Source organism: Macrobrachium rosenbergii, chromosome 48 (genome assembly GCF_040412425.1).
Source record: "Macrobrachium rosenbergii isolate ZJJX-2024 chromosome 48, ASM4041242v1, whole genome shotgun sequence".
NCBI lineage: Eukaryota > Metazoa > Arthropoda > Malacostraca > Decapoda > Palaemonidae > Macrobrachium > Macrobrachium rosenbergii.
Window position 1 is genome coordinate 11,945,502 of NC_089788.1, and position 25,000 is coordinate 11,970,501.

Sequence of the window (25,000 nt, forward strand, 5' to 3'; positions counted from 1 at the left end):
TTGTAGCCTATGCACGAGCCCTTAAACCCGACGGAAAGACTTATACCGGAAATATCGTGTAAATTTCTTTTGCATAATACCTGACATGGACATGACAAGTAATACTGATAAATATGAAAGTAAATCAACGATGGACGTGCAGAATTAACTAAAACCCATAAATGGACTTTCACACTGAAATTCCCCCTATTATCGATCATTAAAATGTTCATACATTGACATGCATCAAATGTGAAACGCGGTCAACCTGCAAAGTTAGTCGGCAATATATCATAATAAACATGAAAACCATAATTGTGTAAATACGTACGAGATTTACTCGAAATAGCAACACTACGGCTCTCTCTCTCTTTCTCTCTCTCTCCAACAAGAAACGAGGAAACAACATAACTTCAAATCTGTCACGTTCTCCCCGAATGACTTGTGCAGAACATGGAGAATTAAAACGAAGTATCGAAGAAGAAATTAAAGTAATAATCACCATCTTGAAAATGGCAAACACACAACGATTGAGTTAAACTCTCGTTTGAAACGAGTTAAAAAAAAACCGATGAACTGTTTGTATTAAAAGTCTGGGAATATGGAAACCAATTTGTTTTATTGTGCAGTAAAACATATGGTTGATACTTTTATACAGCAATAGTAGTCTTACCTTCCAGCGAGGCGTGATGAAGCACCTTTGGATTTTCTTGCCTGAAACCAAGGTCATTCATCAATTCTGAAAGGAAGAAAAAAAAATTAATGAAGGTCTCATTTCATGTGAAAAAAGTATGAAAAAAAATAAATGTTAAAGCTGTAAGTAAGAAAAAGAAGTTTGCCCGTGAAAGTACAACTTTTGAATGAGAACGAAGCCGCATACAGTAGTTGGTTTTAACAACCTCTGCCCCCAAACAATCTGCTGAGGTATTGGAAAGAAAAAAGTAGAGCCATGAGGGGCCAGCGAAATCCGATAAAGGACACTTTTGTGGAAACAACTTTGTACCAACGCATACATTTACAATGAAGTGCGGACTGCTTTAAACAAATTTCAGTGACTATCCAACAGTTTTAATCTCACCCTGCTCCATTCCTCTTTGCTTTTGTTTTCTAGAACCTCCTCCAAAATGACTCTTTCCATTACACCTATGAGAAGATTCATTCCCCACTGACTTTCAATGGTTGAAAAGTGACATTAGACGGTAGTGATGTTTGTGCGCGTGACACTATATAAATCCTTTTCCTTCATCTACTGGACTTTTTCAGTTATATTCATAATTATAATAATATCGATGCACAGGTAGAGAGCTTTTCTTTGTTCACTTTTCAGCCACCACTATGGAAAAAGCTCCATAGGGCAAATTGTAGTTTTCTGATTAAAAATATGGTTTGTTTCGTTATTAAAATGAATTTCCTGATATATAAAAATCAGTGCTCTATATAACATAACTGAAAGCAATATTTGGTCGAAAATACTTATTCCTAATTGTGTAAATTACTAGTTTATGTAATAAAAAAATATCCTTTTTGCCATTCAATCCTAAATATAACTTGCTTTACCAAACAGACCACTATTTTAACATCTGTAAGAATATAGTATAATATTTCCTAAAGCGAAAACTTGCGAAAAAAAAAGAGATATGCAATCAAACAAAAAATCCGACAGAGCCATTCCACGAACTCGGTCATGTATCCCTCCAGCGGTGACAAGCAGCACTCTAATTTCATAAAAAATGTAAAAAGCAATGTTGCATGAAAAATAAAATATTTATCGTTCGTTCGTTCGTTCGTTCGTTCGTTCGTTCGTTCGAGAGAGAGAGAGAGAGAGAGAGAGAGAGAGAGAGAGAGAGAGAGAGAGAGAGAGAGAGGAGCATTAGTTGAGTTCCGTTGCAATTAAGCTTGAGGAATAGCAGGAAGTAACAAGCAAAGTTTGCTTGCCTTGTGCTCTTGTGCTTTCTGTACGCAAAGTAACAAGAAGTAAAAGCAAATGTCTGCAAATAAAGACAAAGAATGAATACTTCATCAATAAATGACTGGACATAACACGTTGCCCCTACAAAAGCTGAGTGGACTTTCACCAAACTTGAAAGATATGTTATTATGGCTGATGTTAAGACTGGCTTTTAGAAAATGGCTCATGAAATTTGGGAGACTCGTCTTTCCCTTCACCTGAAAAAATGAACATCAGTACTTTTTTGACCTGCAGAAAATCTAATTTGAAAATCTGTATAAGAATGTTCACTCCTATGTACATCCAGCGCTAATTTAAATCAATGTTAGTTATAGACTTAAAACATGAAAGCTCTTACAATTCTCTGAAAAAAAATATATGAAGACCACATTTTAAAATAAATTTTAAATATAAAGCTGGATTTTAAAAATTTACCTTCAAGTTTCATGGAAAGAGAATGGCCCCCATGCTCATCCCGTTACTCGGAAAGGAAAGCCTGTGTTCGAAAGCCTTTGTAATTTTCGAAGCTAGTCCCAATGAGCTATGGGAATCTACTGCCTGATTCCTGTTCTTGAGAGAGAGAGAGAGAGAGAGAGAGAGAGAGAGAGAGAGAGAGAGAGAGAGAGAGAGAGAGAGAGAGAGAGAGCATTAGTCGAGTTCCGTTGCAATTAAACTTCACGAATCGCAGAAGTTACAAGCACAGTTTGTTTCCCCTTCGCTTATACTTTCTGTACGCTCAGTACCAAGAAGTACAAGCACCAGTTTGCATATGACTGCGAAGAATACTTCCTCAATAATTGATAGGACTGAACGGGTTACCTCTTGAAAAGCTGAGTAGATTTTCAACAAACTTGAAAAATATATTGCGATCAGGGTTGACTGTGAAAGGCTTAGATTTGGGTAATGAATTATGATATTTGGAAGACTCATAATTCATTTAATCGGAAATAGCACATCAGTTCTCTTCAGTTCACTAGTGGTTACTAGTGTCACAAAAAAGGTCGACGCCAGAGAAAATCTTTTTGCCAAAAATTTTTTTGTATATGTAATAAATTTGCATAAACAGATCCCTTTAAAACACAGGATATACAGTATATATATACAATATATATATATATATATATATATATATATATATATATATATATATATATATATATATATTACTAACACTACTTAAAATCAATATGAAAGATGAAAGATCTAACATATCTTTGAAAAAAATGACAATCACATTCTCTACTAAATTTTGAACACACCAATGAATTGAAAACTTTATCTTCAAGTTCCCTGTAAAGAGAATGATACCGGGATAAGAGAATTCTTATCCCAATACTCAGAAAAAGAACACCTTAGTCATTCCTAAAGTTAAGAGTCCCAACCCGTGTACCTGAGGAGTTAATGGGCAGATTCCTGTTCTTTTGATAGTTCCACCTTTAAGGTGTTAACATAACTGATCGTGTTAGAACATTATTGAACAGTGAACACCACAGTTCTCTGCATTCATTTTGATTGTGAACTTCAGTCCCAACCTACAGTAGATACCTTTTCCTATTTGAAAGACACGACATTTACAGAAAGTGGCATCAACACCAACACAGAAGCTATTTCACCTGAGGGATACCAGGGATTAACTAGTGCACAAATTCAGGTACTCAAAGTTTCCTTACCCCACCTCGTCGACCTTCTTGAGGTAGGCCAGTTCTTGACACATCTACAAAAATGAGACGGTTATCTATCTCATTTCTCCAATTTTCATTTCCGATGCATACAACAAGGCTATAGACATTCTAATCCTGTAACAAATTCTTGTAAAAAAAGAATGAGACCTTGTGAGCAAAAACTATAGTTGAAAGTTTTGGAATAGAAAAGCTGATATTAATGACCAGTAATTAGTACACAAACGATCTAATTAATCTACCATCAAAGTGAGTCCATTTTACCGAGATGGTTTATTCTCTACATGAGTTTAGTTTCCTTTGATGGCATCATTCTTATATGCTACTATCGTATTCGCATAAATGCTTCCTCTTCTTAGCGTTACGTGCAGTAATTCACTCTTACGTCATCTAATGATTCGGGAACGTCGGTCTCACCATAAATGTAACTTTTTCCACCACATATATTTTCTGAAATAGTATGAAAAAAAACTGGTGCACACCTACATCTTTCAGGAAAGAACGACAAATGAATTAAATTGAATGTTTATAAAGCATCGATATCGTCTACACGTAATCTTATACACAACTTTCCTTTTTTATATTTAAGATTTGAGACATTTCACTGGGTACAGAAATGCCCCGAAGGTAGAAATTCAAAGAAATTTCTCTTCTTAGTCCTATTATCAGCTCTCTCTCTCTCTCTCTCTCTCTCTCTCTCTCTCTCTCTCTCTCTCTCTCTCTCTCTCTCTCTCTCTCTCTCTTATTCCCTCATAACATGAAAAAGCTGATACTGTCTAAGCCAGACTACATATTGGCTACCTGATAAGAAATTTCACTCATAAATACACCAAATTCAAAGTAATTTGTATTTTTTCTAGGATACGAACCTACATTTTCGTAGTTGGAGTATTCAAAGCAAATTTTGTCAGACAAGCAGATATCGCAAAACTAGTGCTTCGAATGCATAGCTTCCATAACAATTTCACTCAAAATAATTTCGCTCATTCAAAAGCACTAGATACATTGCAGCTGACTAACAACTAAGAAATTCAAACGCTGCAATTTTGAATGTTATTTCCCGAAGGGTAATTGTGCACCCTATTACAGAAAACCTTGGGTGGAAAGAACGACGGTATTTAAAAACGACTATTTACAAATCTCCGAATTGCAATTCAAAATTATACGTTTTCCAAAAATAAAAAGTGGGCGGAAAAAAGGACGGCAATTAAACTTAATTATTTACAAACCTTGAAAATTAAAAGTTGTCAAAGAAAAATCGAAAAACAAAGAAAGATGAAGGAATATAAAACTGAATCAATTCATCAGTTATAAACACATTTTAACCTTTAAAAAATTACATTTTACTCTATAAAATCTATAAACACGATTCGAAAGAAGCAAAGTAAAAAGGAACAAAAACCTTCCAGAAAAGAATCGCCACGAGAGACTTCTGCTGAGAACAGCGAAAACCACTTCCTCCCATTTCCAGTAATGACCAAATATTTATCACGAAATACGTTACAGGTACTGTTTCTATTCCTTTCCTTAGACTTTGGCGTCAGTCTCGAATCTTGTGAGCAGAAGGATGCGACGAACAGATATTCAACATTAGTTTACATACAGATACATTATATACAATGTATATATAAATATACGTGTATATATATATACTTATGCGTCTGTGTGTGCACTCCTGTTAGACAACTGTGGTAGCGCAACCACAGTTACAAAGGGCATGGGGCTACCAGCTTCATTCCAAGACTTGCCGATACCTGGAAAGCTACAGTAACATCGTCTGTCGCCACCTACTCTACGGGAAAATAACGTATGATTTTATTATACACACACATATATATATATATATATATATATATATATATATATATATATATATATATATATATATATATATATATGAGAGATATATATATATATAGTATATACATACATACATAAATATATATATATATGTGTGTGTGTGTATAATTTATATATCAAACTTATTACTTGCATTACAGGAACGTTGCACCTGGCACAAAATATCATCCCAGGTAAAAAATTGTGGGCGAATGTGTCAATAACACGCAAGAAGCATCTAGTTAACTCATACCAGGATTAATAGAGTACACCTGAGCGTATACAGCTACCATTGCTATGTGGCTCCCCGTCATACACCCTTGAGCACAGTCCTAAAATTGTTTGTTTCTCGAGAAGCTTTATCATCAATTTTCCCAAAGAAGTTCATTTAAACCGAGCTAGAAGTTGTCCAACCAACCATTTCAAAAGAAAACAAGTAAAGTATGAAACTTCAGTCGGCCGTGGTGGCCTATGTTGTTGCAGTGCCAGACGCACGATCATGGCTAACTTTAACCTTAAAATAAAAACTACTGGGGCTACAGGGCTGCAATTTGGTATGTTTGAAGATTGGCGAGTGGATGATCAACATACCAATTTTCAGCCCTCTAGCCTCTCCAGTTTTTAAGATCTGAGGCCCGACAAACAAAGTGCGGACGGAAAAACAAAGCCATCTCAATAGTTTTCATTTACAGAAAACTAAAAACAAATCAACGTCATCACATAAAATTTCTAAGTCCCCATTCAGTGTTCCAAGACTAATCGCACTACAAATTAAGAAATGTTTGCAGATAATCCTGCTACCCATTACATACACCAATACGCTATGAAGATCCTGATAGAAACATGGATATGGTTTCGGTTGTCAAAGTTTACACCTGGAGAGGATGAAGAATTCAATCCTATTTACCAGATCACAACACCATCATGTTGCCTCCACTGAATAGAAACAGACATCATGCCACTGAATAGTAACAGAAGTACCTACTTTTCCTTGAAAAGTCCAATTCAGTGACTCTAAACCACTGACATTTTAAATATTATTCTGAAAACCAAGGACACCGAAAAGCGAGTTTTTGCTCGCAAATACGAAAGAATAATTCATATTCTGGAGAAGAGCACTCGTGTGATAAATATTAATGGAAAACATTCAATAACACATAAAAAAATTCAAAACTACTGCGATATATCTGGTCTCTCATGTACGAGTTCTAGCATATTCATGTCTGTCACAAAACTAATATATACGCACCTCTCTCTCTCTCTCTCTCTCTCTCTCTCTCTCTCTCTCTCTCTCTCTCTCTCTCTCTCTCTCTCTCTCTCTCTCTCCCCGACGACACTGTGCGCACAGTTCATCCCTTGACTAATATCAGGCATTAGCATATTCATAACTCTGATTAATAACAAAGGCAGACAGAGGACAATATAATAACAAGCCTAGCAACATGTATGCATCACAAATCAACGTTAAATCTACCAGTTGGAGAGAGAGAGAGAGAGAGAGAGAGAGAGAGAGAGAGAGAGAGAGAGAGAGAGAGAGAGAGAGAGAGACAGAGAATGTAGATGAATGAAAAATGAAACTAAATACGGAAGGTTAATTTCTGAAATTACCATAATCATGACCATTGAATAACGGTAGATTTGCCCATTGCATCAAACCCTGAAGTCTGTTACAAAGGTATGTTTGTATATTATACATTATATATATATATATATATATATATATATATATATATATATATATATATATATATTTATATATATATATATATATATATATATATATATAGACAAATAGATAGATAGATGGATAGATGGATAGCTAATAAGGATTAAAGTCACTGAGAATTACTACTACACTTGAGTATGGGAAGTTCCATTATTATTATTATTAATATTTCAGTAGGTGAAACCTATTCACATGGAACACGCACACAGGTGCCACTCTGACTTGAAATTCAAGCTTCCAAAAAACGCTGATTTCAACCTCCCACCGCAGACACCACCCTCCAGCCGTAACTGATCATGATACAGACCCAGTGAATTTTCATTGCCCTGGGGGTGGGGGGACGCGAACCGGCGACATCTGAGCGGCATGCCACGACGTTAACCACCATACCAGCGGACCAGATGATTGATTGAAACTCACCACCATTAATAGGGAAGACTGGTAATCACATTACACTGTCATATTGCTCATCAAATTTTGTCTGTTCCACATGACTTGTGCACATTTGAACAATAGAACTTCCAATTACGACCATTTTCCTTTATGGTGTAATTGTGAAGTGTTTAATGAAAAATGCATACCAACAGAAGCCGTCATATTCTTCCTGACAGAGGAAATCATTATTATATAAACATAAAAAAGAAGCCACTAGCTATCAGCAATAAGAGCACCCCACGAAAACAAGTTATTAACGTAATTTCCTTTGCGAAAACATGATAGTGTTATTACCCTCTTGTTATTGCCAAGTATACCACTGTTATTACTAGTATTAGAATTATAATTATTACCACAATTATCGCTTTCATTACGGCAAGGATTTGTAGTCGGTTTCTCTCTCTCTCTCTCTCTCTCTCTCTCTCTCTCTCTCTCTCTCTCTCTCTCTCTCTCTCACACACACACACACACATTCCGTGTATTATGAAAGACAACAATTTCGCATCCAAAAGGTGGGTTCTTAATTAAAATCCCAACTGGGTCCTCGATTTTCAGCGGAATAAAAAGTTCGGATTCCAGAGCATAAAAGAATAATTAAGGTCCTTTTGCAAAATAGCCTAATCTAATTAATTTGCCAGGAGGGAGCTTGGATGGCTAATTTTAGGCCTCTTGATGATTAATATGAAATAAAAGAGCGCTTGTTCTTTGTGCTCGAAATTGCGAACCAATGCCCTCGTCTCTGTGTTTGTTTACTTTCATGAATTCCCCCCCCCCAACCCCCAACATCCATCTCCCACTCAGGTGATATAATTTGATATTTATATATACAATATCGTAAGGGGGGGCGGAATCTTTGCGGGTATACCTGGTTGAACATTAAATAAACGAAACACATTGGAACAATGCGTGCAATAGTGAAATGGGGGTCGTCTTCCGACATATTCAAGCAAAATGTAAATCTGTAATTACGTTCGAAGACCAAACAGAATCCTTCTCATACGGTAAGTAGTAATCTCCATCGTCTATAAACATTCCATGACGTTTTATACTTTTTTCGGTTTGAGAGAATTTCAGATTAGAATTTTCCTAAAATATTTTCTTTGCCTTCGTTATCAATCTTTTCATTATTTTTTAATTTTGATCCACCTTTCTATCCACTTCTTCTAATTTAAGCTTTCTAATTCGTATTTATTTTGATTTCCTATATTTAAGTTAATTTCTTATACATCAGCATGAAGGAATGACACAGATATGGAGAGGAAAATATTTCAATAACTCCTCTGTCTAAACTGACGGCAGATTCATTACAACCAACATTTTGTTTCATATCAAAATCAAATAATTTCTATAACTATTATGCCTCTAAACACAAACCCGTACAATGAGTCTCCCCACACTGTAATTAACTGAACCAACCCACCCAGCAAACCATCTTCCATTCAACAATAAGCAGAACAAAATATGTACTGGAGAACCGCCGGCTACCACAAGGACAGGAAAAGTCATTCCCCTGCAGAGATTTATCCCGAGACTTCTTTACGACAAAAACAAAGCACTCGAGATATATTTATGTCGTCATATTTCCGTCACATTTCTACTCTCAAATGTCTGCGTGCCCTCTTCTTTTCTCCTTTCCCCTCTTTATATGCTCCCTTTTCTCTTTTTCCCTTTTCTACGTTCCCTCCACTTATTATTCCTTTCCCCTCTTAACACTGGTCCCATTCGGGCTGCATCTTTTTTTTTTCTTCTCTTCATAGCATTTCTTCTCCATTTTCCCCTCTCCCTCTTTTATCATATTTCGCGGGACTTTTTGGCCACATTTCATCATTTCAATTTTAGCGAAAAAAACCTCGATGATGATCATAGGTTTACAGAAAGGGGTTTCAGGACTCTATAATGGAGCCATTTTGATGGTGGGGACTTGATTCGTCAATAGGAAGAGGTTTACGACTGTTATATGAATGGATCCTTTCCAAACTGATGATATATAATAACGAAAATGAACAGACTAGCTAAACCTCCTCTGAGGATAAAAAATTCACACGATCATTATCATTCTGTATAAAATTTAACAGATCCTTTCACCTTACAGGAGGGGAGAATAGATGTCCAAAAACAACACAGAGGGTGGCTTATCTGCGAGCAAAAAATGTAATTGGTGCCTGGGGAAGGGACTGTTACATGCCAAACTTTCCCAGCGGCTGGAGGCTTCTACCCAAAAATAAAGACCATCACTGCTTTTGATGAATGTGGCAGTAAACTGTAACTTACATATTGTTTCTATCCTAAAATATTGATTATATGTCTCGACAGTCAAATATAGTGAGCACTTAAGCTGTGTTAAGTCAAAAGTGAGTTGCCAAGAAATGACTGAAACATTTAACGATTTTTTTCAGACCTTCTAACCCTCTTTGTCTCTCCTAACGAGTTCATTCTCGCACTGAAATGACGACTCGACAGGTTTAAAACATTTCCCTTTCATTTTTTCCTCTCTCTGTCTACATATTTCTTACACATAACACCAAGTTATTACGAAAGAATCTCTTAGCAGAGGTCATATTTACGACCAAACCTGAGATAATAATCAGAACTTCTCCTCAACACGGGTCAAACATAGAGCATGCGCAGAAACGTTCAATGTAGTGAACAAAACAAACTGCAACATACTTGCCCTTCCCATTTACCTGATATCCAGAAAACCAAACCAAAACCCTGATAAAATAACCAACACACTTACTCAAAAGCTCCCAGGTTTGGAGTGAGTTCTTATACGTGCTTCTGGCCCTAAAATGCTCATAGAATCAAATAACAAACGATATTACACAAAGGTGACCTTAATGAAATAAGAGTAATCTCAAAGAGCGAATGGCGACTGTGAAAGCTCTACACACCGTTATTGCTCGTACACCAAAAAGACAGTTAGCTATATTATTAAAGAAAAATATATATTAAAATGAAGTTACGTACGATGTACAAATATTCACTACAGATCTAAGAGCCCTTCTAGACATTACAGCTTTCAAGACCACGTAAAGAACAGATAAAAAGCAACAGGATGTAGGAAAAGACACTCATAGAAACACACTTCGAAAAAACTGGGTCAAATCAGTGATAAGGAGGTATCAGGGCGGAAGGAATGGGAGATCAAGAAGGGCACAAGTGTCAGAAGGATCATAATACCCAGGAAAGGAGAGACTAAAAGGAAACAGATGTCTGTGGAGCACATGGACCTAGAAGCAGCTAGAACTGGAGGGGGTGGGACGTGTTCGGGCCAAGGTGGAACAGTGCCTGAGGTAATATCTAGATGGAAAATGACTGGTCTGAGATAATGTGGGTCTCAGATAAGGTGTGATATTTGGTCAAACTGGGTCTCAGATAAGGATGTGTTATTTGGGCAAACTGGGACTTAAGTCTCTGGATCAGTGTGATCTGAAGCCCACTTGAAACGGAAAATGTCTCCAAGTGGATAAGTTACGCTGTCATTGTGGCTGTTACAATGCATAATAAATAAAAATAAATAAATAAAAAATAGCCACACATATATACTGTATACATATATAGGTATATATAATGTGTGTATATATGAGAGAGAGAGAGAGAGAGAGAGAGAGAGAGAGAGAGAGAGAGAGAGAGAGAGAGAGAGAGAACACCCTCAATCAAACACAGCCTCAACTGGCCAACAAAAATATCAAAGCCAATTCACTGCAGAGCGGAAAGAAACTTGGCAGTAAAACATAATAAAAAAAGATTAAACAGGGCACGTTCAGGAATCCAACACCTTCTTGCTCCTCCTCCTACAACTGCGTGGGAGGAGAGAGAGGGAGGGAGGGAGGGAGGGGAGGAGGGAGGAGGGAGGCTGTGAGGTCTGAGGCCACAGCAAGATCGCCGGAGTCGACCGACCTCTCGACCTCTGGCGATGTGTGTCGGTCGACAAGGCTTTGATGGTTTGTAATTAAAAGTTGAGAGGCTGCTGTTCCCCGAGTTCGAGGCAAGCATACTTGGACAACGCCCTTCCTTTAAGAAGTAAATTGAGAAGTTTACTTGGTTAAGGTCCAGGAATACCAAGACTGATACAGAGAGAGAGAGAGAGAGAGAGAGAGAGAGAGAGAGAGAGAGGGGGGGAATATGTAACACAATTCTGTATAAAAAACCAATCAAGCTGAAAATAACGGAAGCGGAAAAACTACATGAAAATCACTTGTAAAGATTTTACTCAAACAATGAAAAAGGAAAATTATAAATGTAATTACGATAATACCACTTTCACGATGCAAAATGCACTGAAAAAAATGAAAGAAAATCTAAGAAACATATATCAACATAATGAAAATACTCTAAAAAAGCACGTGGAAGTATAATGAAAAGCTGCAGGCTTCCAGTGAAAGTAAGCAGTACTTTCGACTACAAAATACCAAAGATAAAAGATCGGCCTTCTTTTTATAGAACGACCTCGTCCCTTCAAGAGGTAAATTGAGAAGATTACTTAGATAAGGTATAGGAATACCGAGAGAGAGAGAGAGAGAGAGAGAGAGAGAGAGAGAGAGAGAGAGAGAGAGAGAGAGAGAGAGAGAGAGAGAGAAATGCATGTAACGCAATACTATAAAACAGATAGTCAAGATGAAAATACCAGACGGGGAAAAACTACTCGGCTGTCATTAGCTACGTTGCCAAACTTCTTCCTGGCTTGTAACAGCGGCCGAACAGGCCTTATCTCTCGGTGGCCACTAACGGATACCCGGGTACTTTCCTACCTGGAGACCAAGGTAAAGTAGGTTATAGGCAAAACAAATCAGTATCTTCCAAGAACTTGAAGAGTGAGGTTACGCCGATAATCTACAATTTTTTGCGTAAATATTAAATAAATTTGTGTGTTAACTACAAGTTCCAACCATCTGTGACAATCCCATATAAGTGTTGTGTTCCCAACTGCCAAGGAAATTATACATCATCGGAAAAAGTGACTTTTTAAATTCCCAGAGGCAACAGAGAGGCGAGAGCAGTGGCTACATGCTATCAAAAGGAAAGATTTCATTCCAGCCATGAGTACATGGGTAAGTTCAAAACAAGAAAATCAGTTCGTGTGATTGTGTGTATGTATGTATGTATGTATGTATGTATGTATGTATGTGTGTAGAACAGAAACCAATATGCATACATTTCGGAAATCACTGACATACTTCACGTTTATTTTCTAACACTAACTGCACGTATATTTGCAAACTTTTCGCCTATCATGAGTGAATGTTCTTTCGGTTTTGTGAAAGACACTTCCACCCAGAAGAAATTGTGCGGGAAATATCCGTTATTGATGGAAAAACCGGGGGAAAAAAACTACCGTGCAAATGCAGAGGTCACATTTGTGGAAAACGCCTTACCTTATTTCCTTCCTAACTGCCCTAATTACCTGTCTTCTTCGACTGTGAACCGAAGGGAATCGCCCCAGTCTAAAAGGCAGCGAATAGAGTAAAATTCAATTAAGGCGCACTCGAGAAAAGTATCTCAGAAGCTCAAAATTACGAGAAAAACACGAGATTTAATGACTTGCAGGAACTCTCAAGTAAACTTAATCTTGATAAGTACTGGAAAATTATTCACGAAGAGCAGTGCCTCTTAGTAAACCATATTTCGTTATCACCATATCCTAAAAAAGTAATATCCTACAAAAGTAATACTGGTAAGAATGGAATGGAATAAAGAGTTTCGGACGAAGGCCAAGCACTGGGACCTATGCGGTCATTCGGCGCTGGAAAGGAAATTGACAGTCAAGGAGGTTTGAAAGGTGTAACAGGAGGAAAACCTCGCAGTTGCACTACGAAATAATTGTTAGGAGAGGGTGGATAGCAAGATGGAAGAAAAATAATATGAATGGAGGTACAGTAAAAGGAATGAAAGAGGTTGCAGCTAGGGGCTGAAGGTACGCTGTAAAGAACCTTTAGTAATGCCTACAATTTACCCAGTGAGGTGCACTGACGGCACTAACCCCACACGGAGTAACACTGGTAAGAGTGAATAATGACAACTCCTTTCAAGCATACGTTCCTCGTTGGACCGGTCGATATCGTTCTCGGCTAGCACTTTGCTGGGCCTGCGTTCGATTCTCCGGCCGGCCAATGAAGAACTAGAGGAATTTATTTCTGGTGACAGAAATTCATTTCTCGGTATAATGTGGTTCGGATTCCACAACAAGCTGTAGGTCCCGTTGCTAGGTAACCAATTGGTTCTTAGCCACGTAAAATAAGTCTAATCCTTCGGGCCAGCCCTAGGAGAGCTGTTAATCAGCTCAGTGGTCTGGTTAAACTAAGGTATACTTAACTTTTCCATTCAAGCATATATCGATGGTGTCCCTGTACAAAAGTTGGTTGATTATGTTATACCTTCGTATGTCCACGAAGCAAATACTCTGGAAATAGTTTTGAGTGAACTACAAAAGTTTGACGGGCAAAGTAACACCATTATAAGCCCAGTTACAATAATAACTTTTGTTTTGTCATGTTATCGCCTATAAAAGACCAGTCATTCGAGTATTTACTGCCCTTGAAATTTGCTTGTGACCAATTGCACTTAATGACCCTCAGTAGCGCTAGGTATTCCCCAGTTCTATTCATTTCTTCTTCACTGTTATACATGTCTCCTCACAGATTCCTTAGTGATAGAAAATGGCCTATTCTACCCAGCATTTCAACGATTAAACGCATTTTCATATAAAAAAAACTTCAGTCCGGAAATTGCATACATAAGCGGCAAATTCGAATCTCTACAGAACACACATCAGACTAATGATAGACGAAATTCATTTAAGACCATTGTTACAGGATCTGCATTCGATAGTGAAGAAACAGCAAAGACTGCAATCGCTTTTATGGTAAGCTCGGTTTTCTCTCGATTCCGTGACGTTGTTCATATACTTCCTGTAAAATGTATGAAAGCTTAAACATTGCACAAAATTTTAACAGAAGTTGTACTAGGTTCAGAAAATTGGCTTCAGGGTCATTTCCGTTGTTATAGACAATAATTATAAAGTGCAGCCATCCGGTTTCGATGAAAATGTGCTTTCTGTTGGAGGACCCGTATTTGTTTGAGGCTGATCTATTGCCGAAACAGTCGTATATGCTGAGTGTTAAAGCTCTGAGACCGTCGACATTTGAAAAACAAAATGTCAATTTGGTACTGGAAATTTTTAATGAACAAGTAATAGAAAGCTTGGCAAGGAAGAATACATAGCTCATTATTGTAATGTGGCATCTTCTATAGACATCTTCACAATCTGGTGGTCAATCGTTAACGTAAAATCACCATACAAGGTGATCAGATTGAATAATGAATACTGTACTCCTTTGACATGCGATCGGTTGGAAAGTTGGGAAAGATTGGCTGGAGGGGGGGGGGACTGACAAAAGAAACCATGACTGCCCTAAAACACTCGACTAATGCATTATTAAAAATAAACAGATATTGCAAGGATGAACTGCACACGAAATACGTTCTTTCCGGGAAAGTTTCAGACTGACCATCTCGAAGCTAAGTTTAGCTAATATCGCAAGCTTGCCGGTGGTAATTACAACACATCAGTTAGACCAGTGGTTCTCAACCAGGGGGGAATTTCAGTTTTGGGGGTGGATTGTGACCAAGGATTTTTAGTATCATATATGCAATATTATTTGGAATGCACCTTTGAGGCAGACATTTTTGGTGGGGGGATGACATTCTGACATATGGTGAAAGGGGGCATTAGCCAAAAAAGTTGAGAACCACTGAGTTAGACAAATATTTGAGTTAGAAAATTAGAAAAGAAAATTAGAAAAATGTCAATTATGAAAATGTCTTTGCCATTTAACGACGAAAACAATCCCAAATCATTTAGACGAAATAAATTCGAATGACATGACTGACAACGAAAAAGTAAACCACAAGAACACCGATAACGACATTGAAAAATGTCATGATAGTCTTCAGGTGACAGTTTAGTTGTCAGGGTATTGTTGTTACGGTGTTGACAGAAAAAAAGAAGTATGAATCGTGCTTATCAGTTTTAACAAGGACTGTTCCTCGTTGGGCGAGCGGGTTCCGTTCTCAGCTACCACTCTGTCGGCCGCGAGTTCGAATATCCGACCGGCCAATGAAGAATAAGAGGAATTTGTTTCTGGTGATAGAAATTCATTTCTCGCTATAATGTGGTTCGGATTCCACAATAAGCTGTAGGTCCCGTTGCTAGTAACCAACTGGTTCTTAGCCACGTAAAATAAATCTAATCCTTCGGGCCAGCCCTCTCTAGGAGAACTGTTAATCAGCTCAGTGGTCTGGTTAAACTGAGATATACTTAACTTTGTTAACAAGGACTGAACTCTACAAGGAAAATGATCCAGGTGGAGCGAATTATGATTATGGCAAGGGAATCAGTAGAGGAATTTTCTATTTACTTGACATTGCAATTATAAATACAGTCAGGTACAATCATATTATGAATAAACTTACTCGAAATGCGAACATTCAAAAAATGCCCCAAACCAACAACTGGTTTTGAATGCCACAATGAATGCCTTATGTGATAAAGATAGTTTTCAAGACAGTTTATGCGGAAATAGTTAGGCTTTAGCAAGATTAAAGATGATTATTTGGGCTTCGACAAATTTTCTTATATATAACTTTAGGAGAAGAGAAAATTATTCCATTCATGCTAAAAAAAAAAAAAAAAAAAGTCTACTGGAAATGCAACGAAGAAAAGGAAGCTTTCAACTCTAACATTAAGTCATTTCGAATTGTTGGCAATTTGCTGCGACACATAATGAACAGCAGACTAGGCCTACTGGGGAAAAGTGTCAATTAATTATTTTCCAGTTGCCGTAAATTTATATCTTCAATCGTAATTAAAATATACCAAATTAAAAAGACATTTGTATTTTTCCTAACATACGAACTTACCCTTTCACATTTGGAGTATTCCTTGCGCTTCGCTACGCTCGGCTGTTTTAGACTCGTCTTTACAAAAACAAAATCCTAACACTACCTGGAACCCCTAGGTTGACCAAAACTGCCGTACCACTCCGTCCCGGGAAGCGTAGTAACAAGATGGGAAAGATAGGGGGCAACAGATGAGTGTGGGACCGTGTGGGAGTGGGACGTTTCTCCCACCCCCAACATCAGACCATTGTGGGGGGGCTGTCTAGGGAACATGTGGCCAGAGTGGCAAAAGTGCGGAGCAGGGTAATGGATCGTCCAAACACTCAGGGAGGGATACGTCCGTATACGTGTCGGAACAATCATCCTCTTATATGTATGTGTGCGTGTGTGTGTACGTATGATTGTACGTATGTATCAGTACATGGCTAAACTTCGTTACAAATAAAATATATCCATTTTAGAAACATTCAAGTAAAAATATTCTAAAACATACGTTCATTATCCCAGTTATTTGCTCTCGTCGAGCGGTAAGCATAGGCGTAGGCCTACTAAGACGGTCAGGGTCGGAGGGGCAAAATCGCCCAAGTCGACCGACCGACTTCTGGCGATGTGTGTCGGTCGACAAGACTTTGATGGTTTGTCACTCTAAAGTTCAGCGGCTGCTGTTCGCAGACTTCGAGGCAGGCATACTAGAACGACTCCGCCCCTTTGAGAGGCAAACTGAGAAGCTTACTTGGTTAAGGTTTAGGAATACCCAGGCAGAGAGAGAGAGAGAGAGAGAGAGAGAGAGAGAGAGAGAGAGAGAGAGAGAGAGAGGGGGGGTCCAGATGAAAATAACGGAAGGGGAAAAACTGCATGGAAACAAATTAGAAAAGATGTTACTCATAAACTGAAAAAGGAAAATTAAGGAATATGGCAAAACGCAGCATCCAATGAATCCACAAATATACAAAGAACAGAATACAGAATTTAGGCTACAGGCCAAGTCCTGGGACCTGTGAGGTCATTCAATGCTGAAACGAAAATTGACAGTAAGAAGATTTGAAAGGTTAACAGGAGGAAAACCTCGCTGTTGCACTATGAATCAATTGTTAGTAGAGGGTGGAAAGCAAGATGGAAGAAACAGAATGTGAACGGAGGTACAGTAAAAGGAATGAAAGGAGTTGCAGCTAGGGGACGAAGGGATGCTGCAAAGAACCTTAAGTAAAGCCTATAGTGCACTGCATGAGGTGCCCTGACTGTACTACCCCCCTACGGGGATAAAATATACATAATCAAGATCCCGAAATTAAATTCTTTGAGGGTGAGAAATGTACTTAAGGAAAAATAAAATACATGAAACATATATCAACAAAAATAAAATATTTGAGAAGAGCATAAGAAAGCATAAAGAAAGGCTACAGTCTTCTAGTGAAAGTAAGAGGAACTTTCAACTAAAAAAAAGCAAAGATCAAAGATCGACACCTTGCTAAATTGAATGTTCCCAATCGCAGGCAAATTTAAAGGACGTCGTTAAAAGAATTACATCTGTTTTATTAAAGTGTAATATATATATATATATATATATATATATATATATATATATATATATATATATATATATATATATATATAAAGACAGCACCACGAAGGAAAGTGAAACAACGGATTGGTGCTAGGCCTTTCGACTTGCTGTCTTTTACTTAGCAGACTCTGTTAAGTAAAGGACATTAAGTCGAAAGGCCTAGCACCACTCCATTGTTTCATTTTCCTTCGTGGTATTACTTTATTTATATATTCATCACGTTCCATATTTTCGTGATTCAGTTATACATACAAACACACACAAACACAAACACACACACACACACACTCACACACACACATATATATATATATATATATATATATATATATATATATATATATATATATATATATATATATGTGTGTGTGTGTGTGTGTGTGTGTGTATGTGTGTGAGTGAATGTGTGTGTATAAATACATAAATATACATATAATTGTAATAGCCACAATGCCCTCTTAACTTCTCGGATTCTTCACACTTTTTGGATACACTTGTCGCTACAACGCCTTTGATCCCAATGCAGGAAATATAAATTAATTCTGAAGTTCGCCAGCGGGAATCAAACCCGCACCCCGAGAAATCAGAACGAGGTCACGTTGCCGACCCGACCACGAGAAGGTAAACAGTGACCAATAGAATCTATATCTACACACACACACACACACACACACACACACACACACACACACATATATAATATATATATATATATATATATATATATATATATATATATATATATATATATATATATATATATATATATATAAAATATCTGTACATACTATTTATGTATATAATATACATATATATACACATACATACATGCATACGTATATACACACGGTATGTATACATATATATATATGTATATTGTATACATAAGTGTATAAATATATGTATATATGTGTAGATGTAGAATCTACTGGTCACTTTTTACATTCTTTATGCAACAGATGTAATTATTTTAAACACTCCTTTAACTTCCTCTATTACTATATATATATATATATATATATATATATATATATATATATATATATATATATATATATATATATATATATATATATATATATATATATATATATATATATATGTATGCATTTATATATACTGAATATATGTATACATATATATATATATATATATATATATATATATATATATATATATATATATATATATATATATATATATATATTATACAAACGAGCAAAACGAAGACACCGCATCCCATACTACCACGGGAACAGTAACCCCAATTTCGTCAGAAAATCTTGTTCCGGCGAGAAACTTTTTAAATTATGGAAAGGCATTCATGGCTGGGGGTTAAAACTCTCTCTCTCTCTCGAGTTACGAATGAAAATGTGATTTAAAGCTGAGGAGCTGAACTTCCTAACGACTCCATAAGTTTGTGGAAATTATGTGAGGTGGTGGGAAAGCGCGGTTGACGCACGACAAATAAGAATGTTAGAAAATAATGCGACGCGGTCTGTCAAGATCATGGTCGCTGTTCTTCATTGCTCTTACGCACATGTCGGTTTACGACCGTCGTGGTGAAATGTAAATAAATGGTTTATAGTTCAGTTTTAAAAAACGGTAAAGTATAATCATTCAATCTTGAAGAAATGGTCAAGTAGAAACGTGTAGAATAAAGTTCGATCTAACAGAAAAAATTTATAAAGCAGAAATAATATATATATATATATATATATATATATATATATATATATATATATATATATATACATATATATATATATATATATATATATATATATATTTATATATATATATATATATATATATATATATATATATATATATATATATATATATATATATACATATACATATACATATATATATATATATATATATATATATATATATATATATATTTATATATATATATATATATATATATATATATATATATATATATATATATATATATATATATATATATATATATATATATATATATATATATATATACATATACATATATATATATATATATATATATATATATATATATATATATATATATATATATATATATATAGAAGACATTCCGATGTAACAGAAGTCTAGTAAGTTTAAAAGTGCAGAATACAGTTCTATCAAAAACAAAAGTGGAAAATTATAAATATTGTAGAATATATTCCTACCAAAACCAAAGTGGAAGTCTAAATATGTGTAATAAAGTTCATCCTAAAAGAAAAATAGTGTAAAGTGTAAATATGTCTTAACGTGTTCGACCTATAAAATTAGTAAAGTATACAAGGATTATAGTTATATATAACAGAAGAGTGGTCAATTGTAACTGCGTCGAATATACTTTAATTTATATTATAAATAAATGGAATATTGTTTGACGTAATCGAACAATTTGTAAAGTATTAATACGTGGTTTGTAGTTCGATCGAAAAAGGAGCAAAATAAATGTGTGAATACAATTCAATCTAAATAAGAAATTGGTAAAGTATAACAATGGGATTCATGATTCTATCTCAAAGAAAAGTGGTTAGGTATAAGGTGGAATACTGGTCGCGCCTAACAGTCGAGTCAAAATAAAAATATGTGGAGTATAGTTCCATCTCACGTACAAACAGGTAAAATAGTACAGTTTCAAGTACAATCAGGTATTGATCAATTTCAAGCATAAACAGGTAAAATATTGCTCAATTTCGAATAAAAATATGAGGAATACAGTTCGATAAAAGGGTGGTAAATATGTGAAATATAATATGTTGGAAAGCATGAGTATGAGAAGTATAGTATCAATCTTAAGTATAAGTATGTGGACCAGTTCGATCAAAAATAAAAATCGGTAAAGTACAAATATTTCGGACACAGTTACATTTAATATATTATGCGGAATGTTTTCGATCCTAAAGAACAACATGTAAGGTATCACTACTGCGTATATAGTTTGAGTAAAAGACAAATGGGTCATGTCTAAAAATATTGAACATAGATCATCGCTCAAAAAGAAGTACGGTAAATTAAAAATTGATATCTCCTAAACTTTAATTACGAAGTATTTACATCAAACGAACCTCGATATTTGCTCTAAGTCAAATCACGTACTAAAAAAATTTTTCCTTATCGAAGGAAAAAAATAATCCCCACCTCAAACAAAAACCACAACAATCTAGCTCTAAAATCTTTTAGAAACTAAAAAGAAGTAGCATTTCTCATCTGCAGACGAAAGAGAGGAGCCCAAAGCCAGAATAATGCAGGTCCGGTGAGAATGAAGTAAAAAAAAACATTCCAGGCCTTCTGCTTTAAGGTGACGAAACCAGCCTCTTGACTCTGACTGATTACAAAACAAATTTCAGTAATTTGCGAACATAAGTTTCGTAAGATTTTACTAATAAAAACATGTTAGTGAAATTATACTGAGTTTTGTGCAAATCATGTTCAAGAACAGAAATTAAATATATTCATTTCTAATTGACTTCCATGTCCACATGTATGATAAAGCTTTTTCCTAATGCCAGCTTTTCTTGGTAGAAAGAAAGACAGCGTAAAGGAAAACGAGAGTATTAACAGGCAATAAAATGCAGTTTACCTGAAGCCTAATGGGAACTACAAGAAATGGAAAACTCCAGTAACCCTGTCCAGGCATGGCCATTTTCCACAAATAAACATAGGATGTGGCAACTTAATGGATTCTACACAACTGTCTGTGGAAGAGGAAGGTTTCCCCCCTTCATCTCACCATAACACCAGCCAAAATAGTACCTATAGAAAAAGCGGTGAGAGAGAGATTAAACGACTCGCAGCAGACAAATTAGGCGAGGTCACAGATGAAATTAACTGCCTTTGATTCAGCCCCGTTGAGAAGAAACAAGAACGATACAGAGGAAAGCGACACTCCAAATAAAGTCGATAAACCAGTATATAGTTTTAGTATCTATGATAAAGGAAAGAATATTTGACATGGAAAGAGAACACCTTACGTTTCTGGAAGCAAATTTAGCAACATGAACAATGTGAAACTATCAGAGGCATCTTGATCACTCAGAGCTGATAGAGGTGAGAGGTACTATTTTATATAGGATGAGAGTAAGTGAAGAATTAGGACGAAATTGTCTTGAAATTACTATTCAGAATGGTCTCAACATCAAAGTTAACATTGGAGAAGAGTAATCAGAGACTGAGTGCAAGTGACAGAAGGTTGTGAAGATGGAAGATGTAGAATCACCAACATATGAATGGACAAGGTACACTGAAGAACATCACTGATTAAGGGAAGGGAAAAAGCATATGCTAAATAACATTATACCCACGGATTTCACCAGAAATGAGGAAGGAGTGATATTTTGCACGATCAAAAACAAGAGATATCTGAGAATTAGACATGAAAATTTGACAAAGAAACAGGTCCACAGAATGGGGGTATATAGCCATACCTTCAGTAACTGTAACCAGTACCAAAATAATCAAAGGACAAGAATTTGCCTTAAATCCCTCGGAAATCTCCCCCTCTTTCTAAAATAAATTACTGGTTTACCTGGAATTGAACCGTTCTTTCTTTTCGTCCAAAATATAAATTATTTGATTTTATACCAGATTTAAAATTCAGCCACGCTAAAGGCATTTTTTAGTTTCCTACACACATAATCAAAAATTTTGTTTCCAAATACTACAATACGCCATGCAGTTTCAAAATGAGTACAAAACTGTTTGTAAACACTACAATTTCTCATAAAATTTTCCCTAAGTAATAATTTTAAATATAAACAGTACATTATATTAGATAGTAAAATATAAATTTGATGGTAACATCTCATGGACGCATTCAAGAAAAGTAGACTTTACACGTTAAGCGGCTCCAATCTCATCTCCCCAATAAACGAAATAAATTCAGAATTGTACAGAAAATGTATGATAGAGAGAGAGAGAGAGAGAGAGAGAGAGAGAGAGAGAGAGAGAGAGAGAGAGAGAGAGAGAATTTCAATGAAATGATTTCAAAACAGAAGTCTAGCTCAGCCGTAATTAAACTTGACGACTCGCAGGCGGAGTTCCAAGCAAAGTTTGCATGCTCTCAGGCAACGCTTCCAGTGAAAGGGGTCGCTTAACAACAAGAGGCCAAGACACTCCCGGAAAATAAATGCATTCTGGGGAGAAAATAACTGCAACCAGAGTAGCATCATCTGCACAGTGTAGTTACGGTTGCAGAAGAGCAAGAGCCCGTGCCAGCACAAGGCTGGTTTAATCTAGACACATAGATAGTTGTATTATCTCATTTTCCACAGCATCAATGACGTTGATAATTAAAGCTAGAGTCAACTATCGCCTCAGAATACTTACTATTTTACTGAATATCATAAAGTACGTTTATTAGACGATCATCCTTTTGTATTATATTCATTCATGGAGTTTTTCGAATAAATAAGTGAAATATGTTCACATATTTATTAGGGCATTGCTGAGACTACTAATCCATTCAGTATCAGTATGCCTGAAACCATCAGAGTGGCAGACATGCCTGGCAAAAATCCTCCTTTGCCAGTTTTCACGTTCTTACACTTAATATATTTTTCTCTACTGTTTGGTAAGGGCTATTAATGCATAAAAAAAAACCAGAGCTATCAAACCACTGGAACTGAAAATTTGCTTAAAATATTATGGACAGCATGAGGATCCTGCCTGGACAAGGTGACCAGAACTATCATGTCAACCAAGGTTTTGACAAAAATGACGATAATGAGAATTAATATCATTATAATTGTTGCTGCTGATTTAGAATAGATCCTCACCAAACGTGACAAGAGCACTGGGATCACAGCTGACCATATGACCTATTTCTGGGGCGTACAGTCCGGCAATTTATGAACAAACCGTCAATAATGCATACTGTTTCCACAATTTTTGTTTATAACTACCCTTTCAACAAGAGAACCAACAGGAGCGACAAAAATTTAAAATATCTGGAACCTGACACCTTTAGTCCATTCTCTGAAATCTTGATGGTCAGCTCAAGATCTAATTAGCCTTATGAAAGTACACTGAAGAAATTATTACTATTTTCAGTACATATGAATATAGCAAACTTGTGATTTTTTTTTTTTTTTAAGTATCGCCTGATTCACTGGATGTCTTCGACAGATGCCGAAATTTGGTTCTTTCTCCTAAACTGACCATACATTTTCGTTGAATATTAGACCTTTCAAAGTAGTTTTATAGGTAATCACGCTACAAACTCTACAACATTTCTAAGGGCTATGTATACAACTGTGAATCTTAAACAGCAATCCATGTCTAGATCTTCAACAGTATTCAGCAACTAACCATCTAAAAGAATCTCTCTCTCTCTCTCTCTCTCTCTCTCTCTCTCTCTCTCTCTCTCTCTCTCTCTCTCTCTCTCTCTCGCAACCCCTAAAGTAGCTGCGTTTCTGTCAAACTAAATATTGGCCACCTGACAAGATATTCCACTCGTAAATCAGATCCGCAACAAACAGTACGGTATCGCCCGACCTTCATACATCAATTGCCTGAGCAGGCAATAAATTTCCCCACTTGGAACATAAAAGCAATATGTACCATCAACCCAGAAGCCCCAGAGCTGAAGGGTATTGCTTCACTGCAGAGCATGGATATTTTCATATCAGAAACACAGCTAGAGATATTTTGCATAAAAATGAGGTACTTTTTAAAGAAAGGTATCTTTATTGTTATTAATCAAACCGAAAAAAGTAATGGATAACAATAATGAAATAAACAAAAAAAATATTAAAAGCCTTATACTTACATAACCTGAATACGACAACAATGATCACAAAACAGTTTTGAATAAAATAAATTGCAAACCAAACAAATCGGTCATATAAATACCAAGAAAATACGAAATCTATAAAATACAAAATATAAAATAAATCATAATTTAAACGGAAATGCAGTGTATATATATA

General features: G+C 36.0%; 1 protein-coding gene across 3 annotated transcripts in view; it reads right to left on the reverse strand.

Moving 5' to 3' along the window:
• Window positions 1–579: 579 nt before the first annotated feature.
• Tgt (tRNA-guanine transglycosylase) overlaps window positions 580–25,000 on the reverse strand; it is a 90,876-nt gene continuing 66,455 nt past the window's right edge. For 2 of the 3 annotated variants that reach the window (XM_067091351.1, XM_067091352.1), the window contains exons 10-11: window positions 2,363–2,497; window positions 580–718 (exon numbers count right to left, since the gene is read on the reverse strand). In XM_067091351.1, the coding sequence (XP_066947452.1) occupies window positions 2,372–2,497 (126 nt within the window). In that variant the 3' untranslated portion in view covers window positions 580–718; window positions 2,363–2,371. The remainder of the gene's footprint in view (window positions 719–2,362; window positions 2,498–25,000) is intronic. The other variant, XM_067091353.1, reaches the window with a different exon arrangement.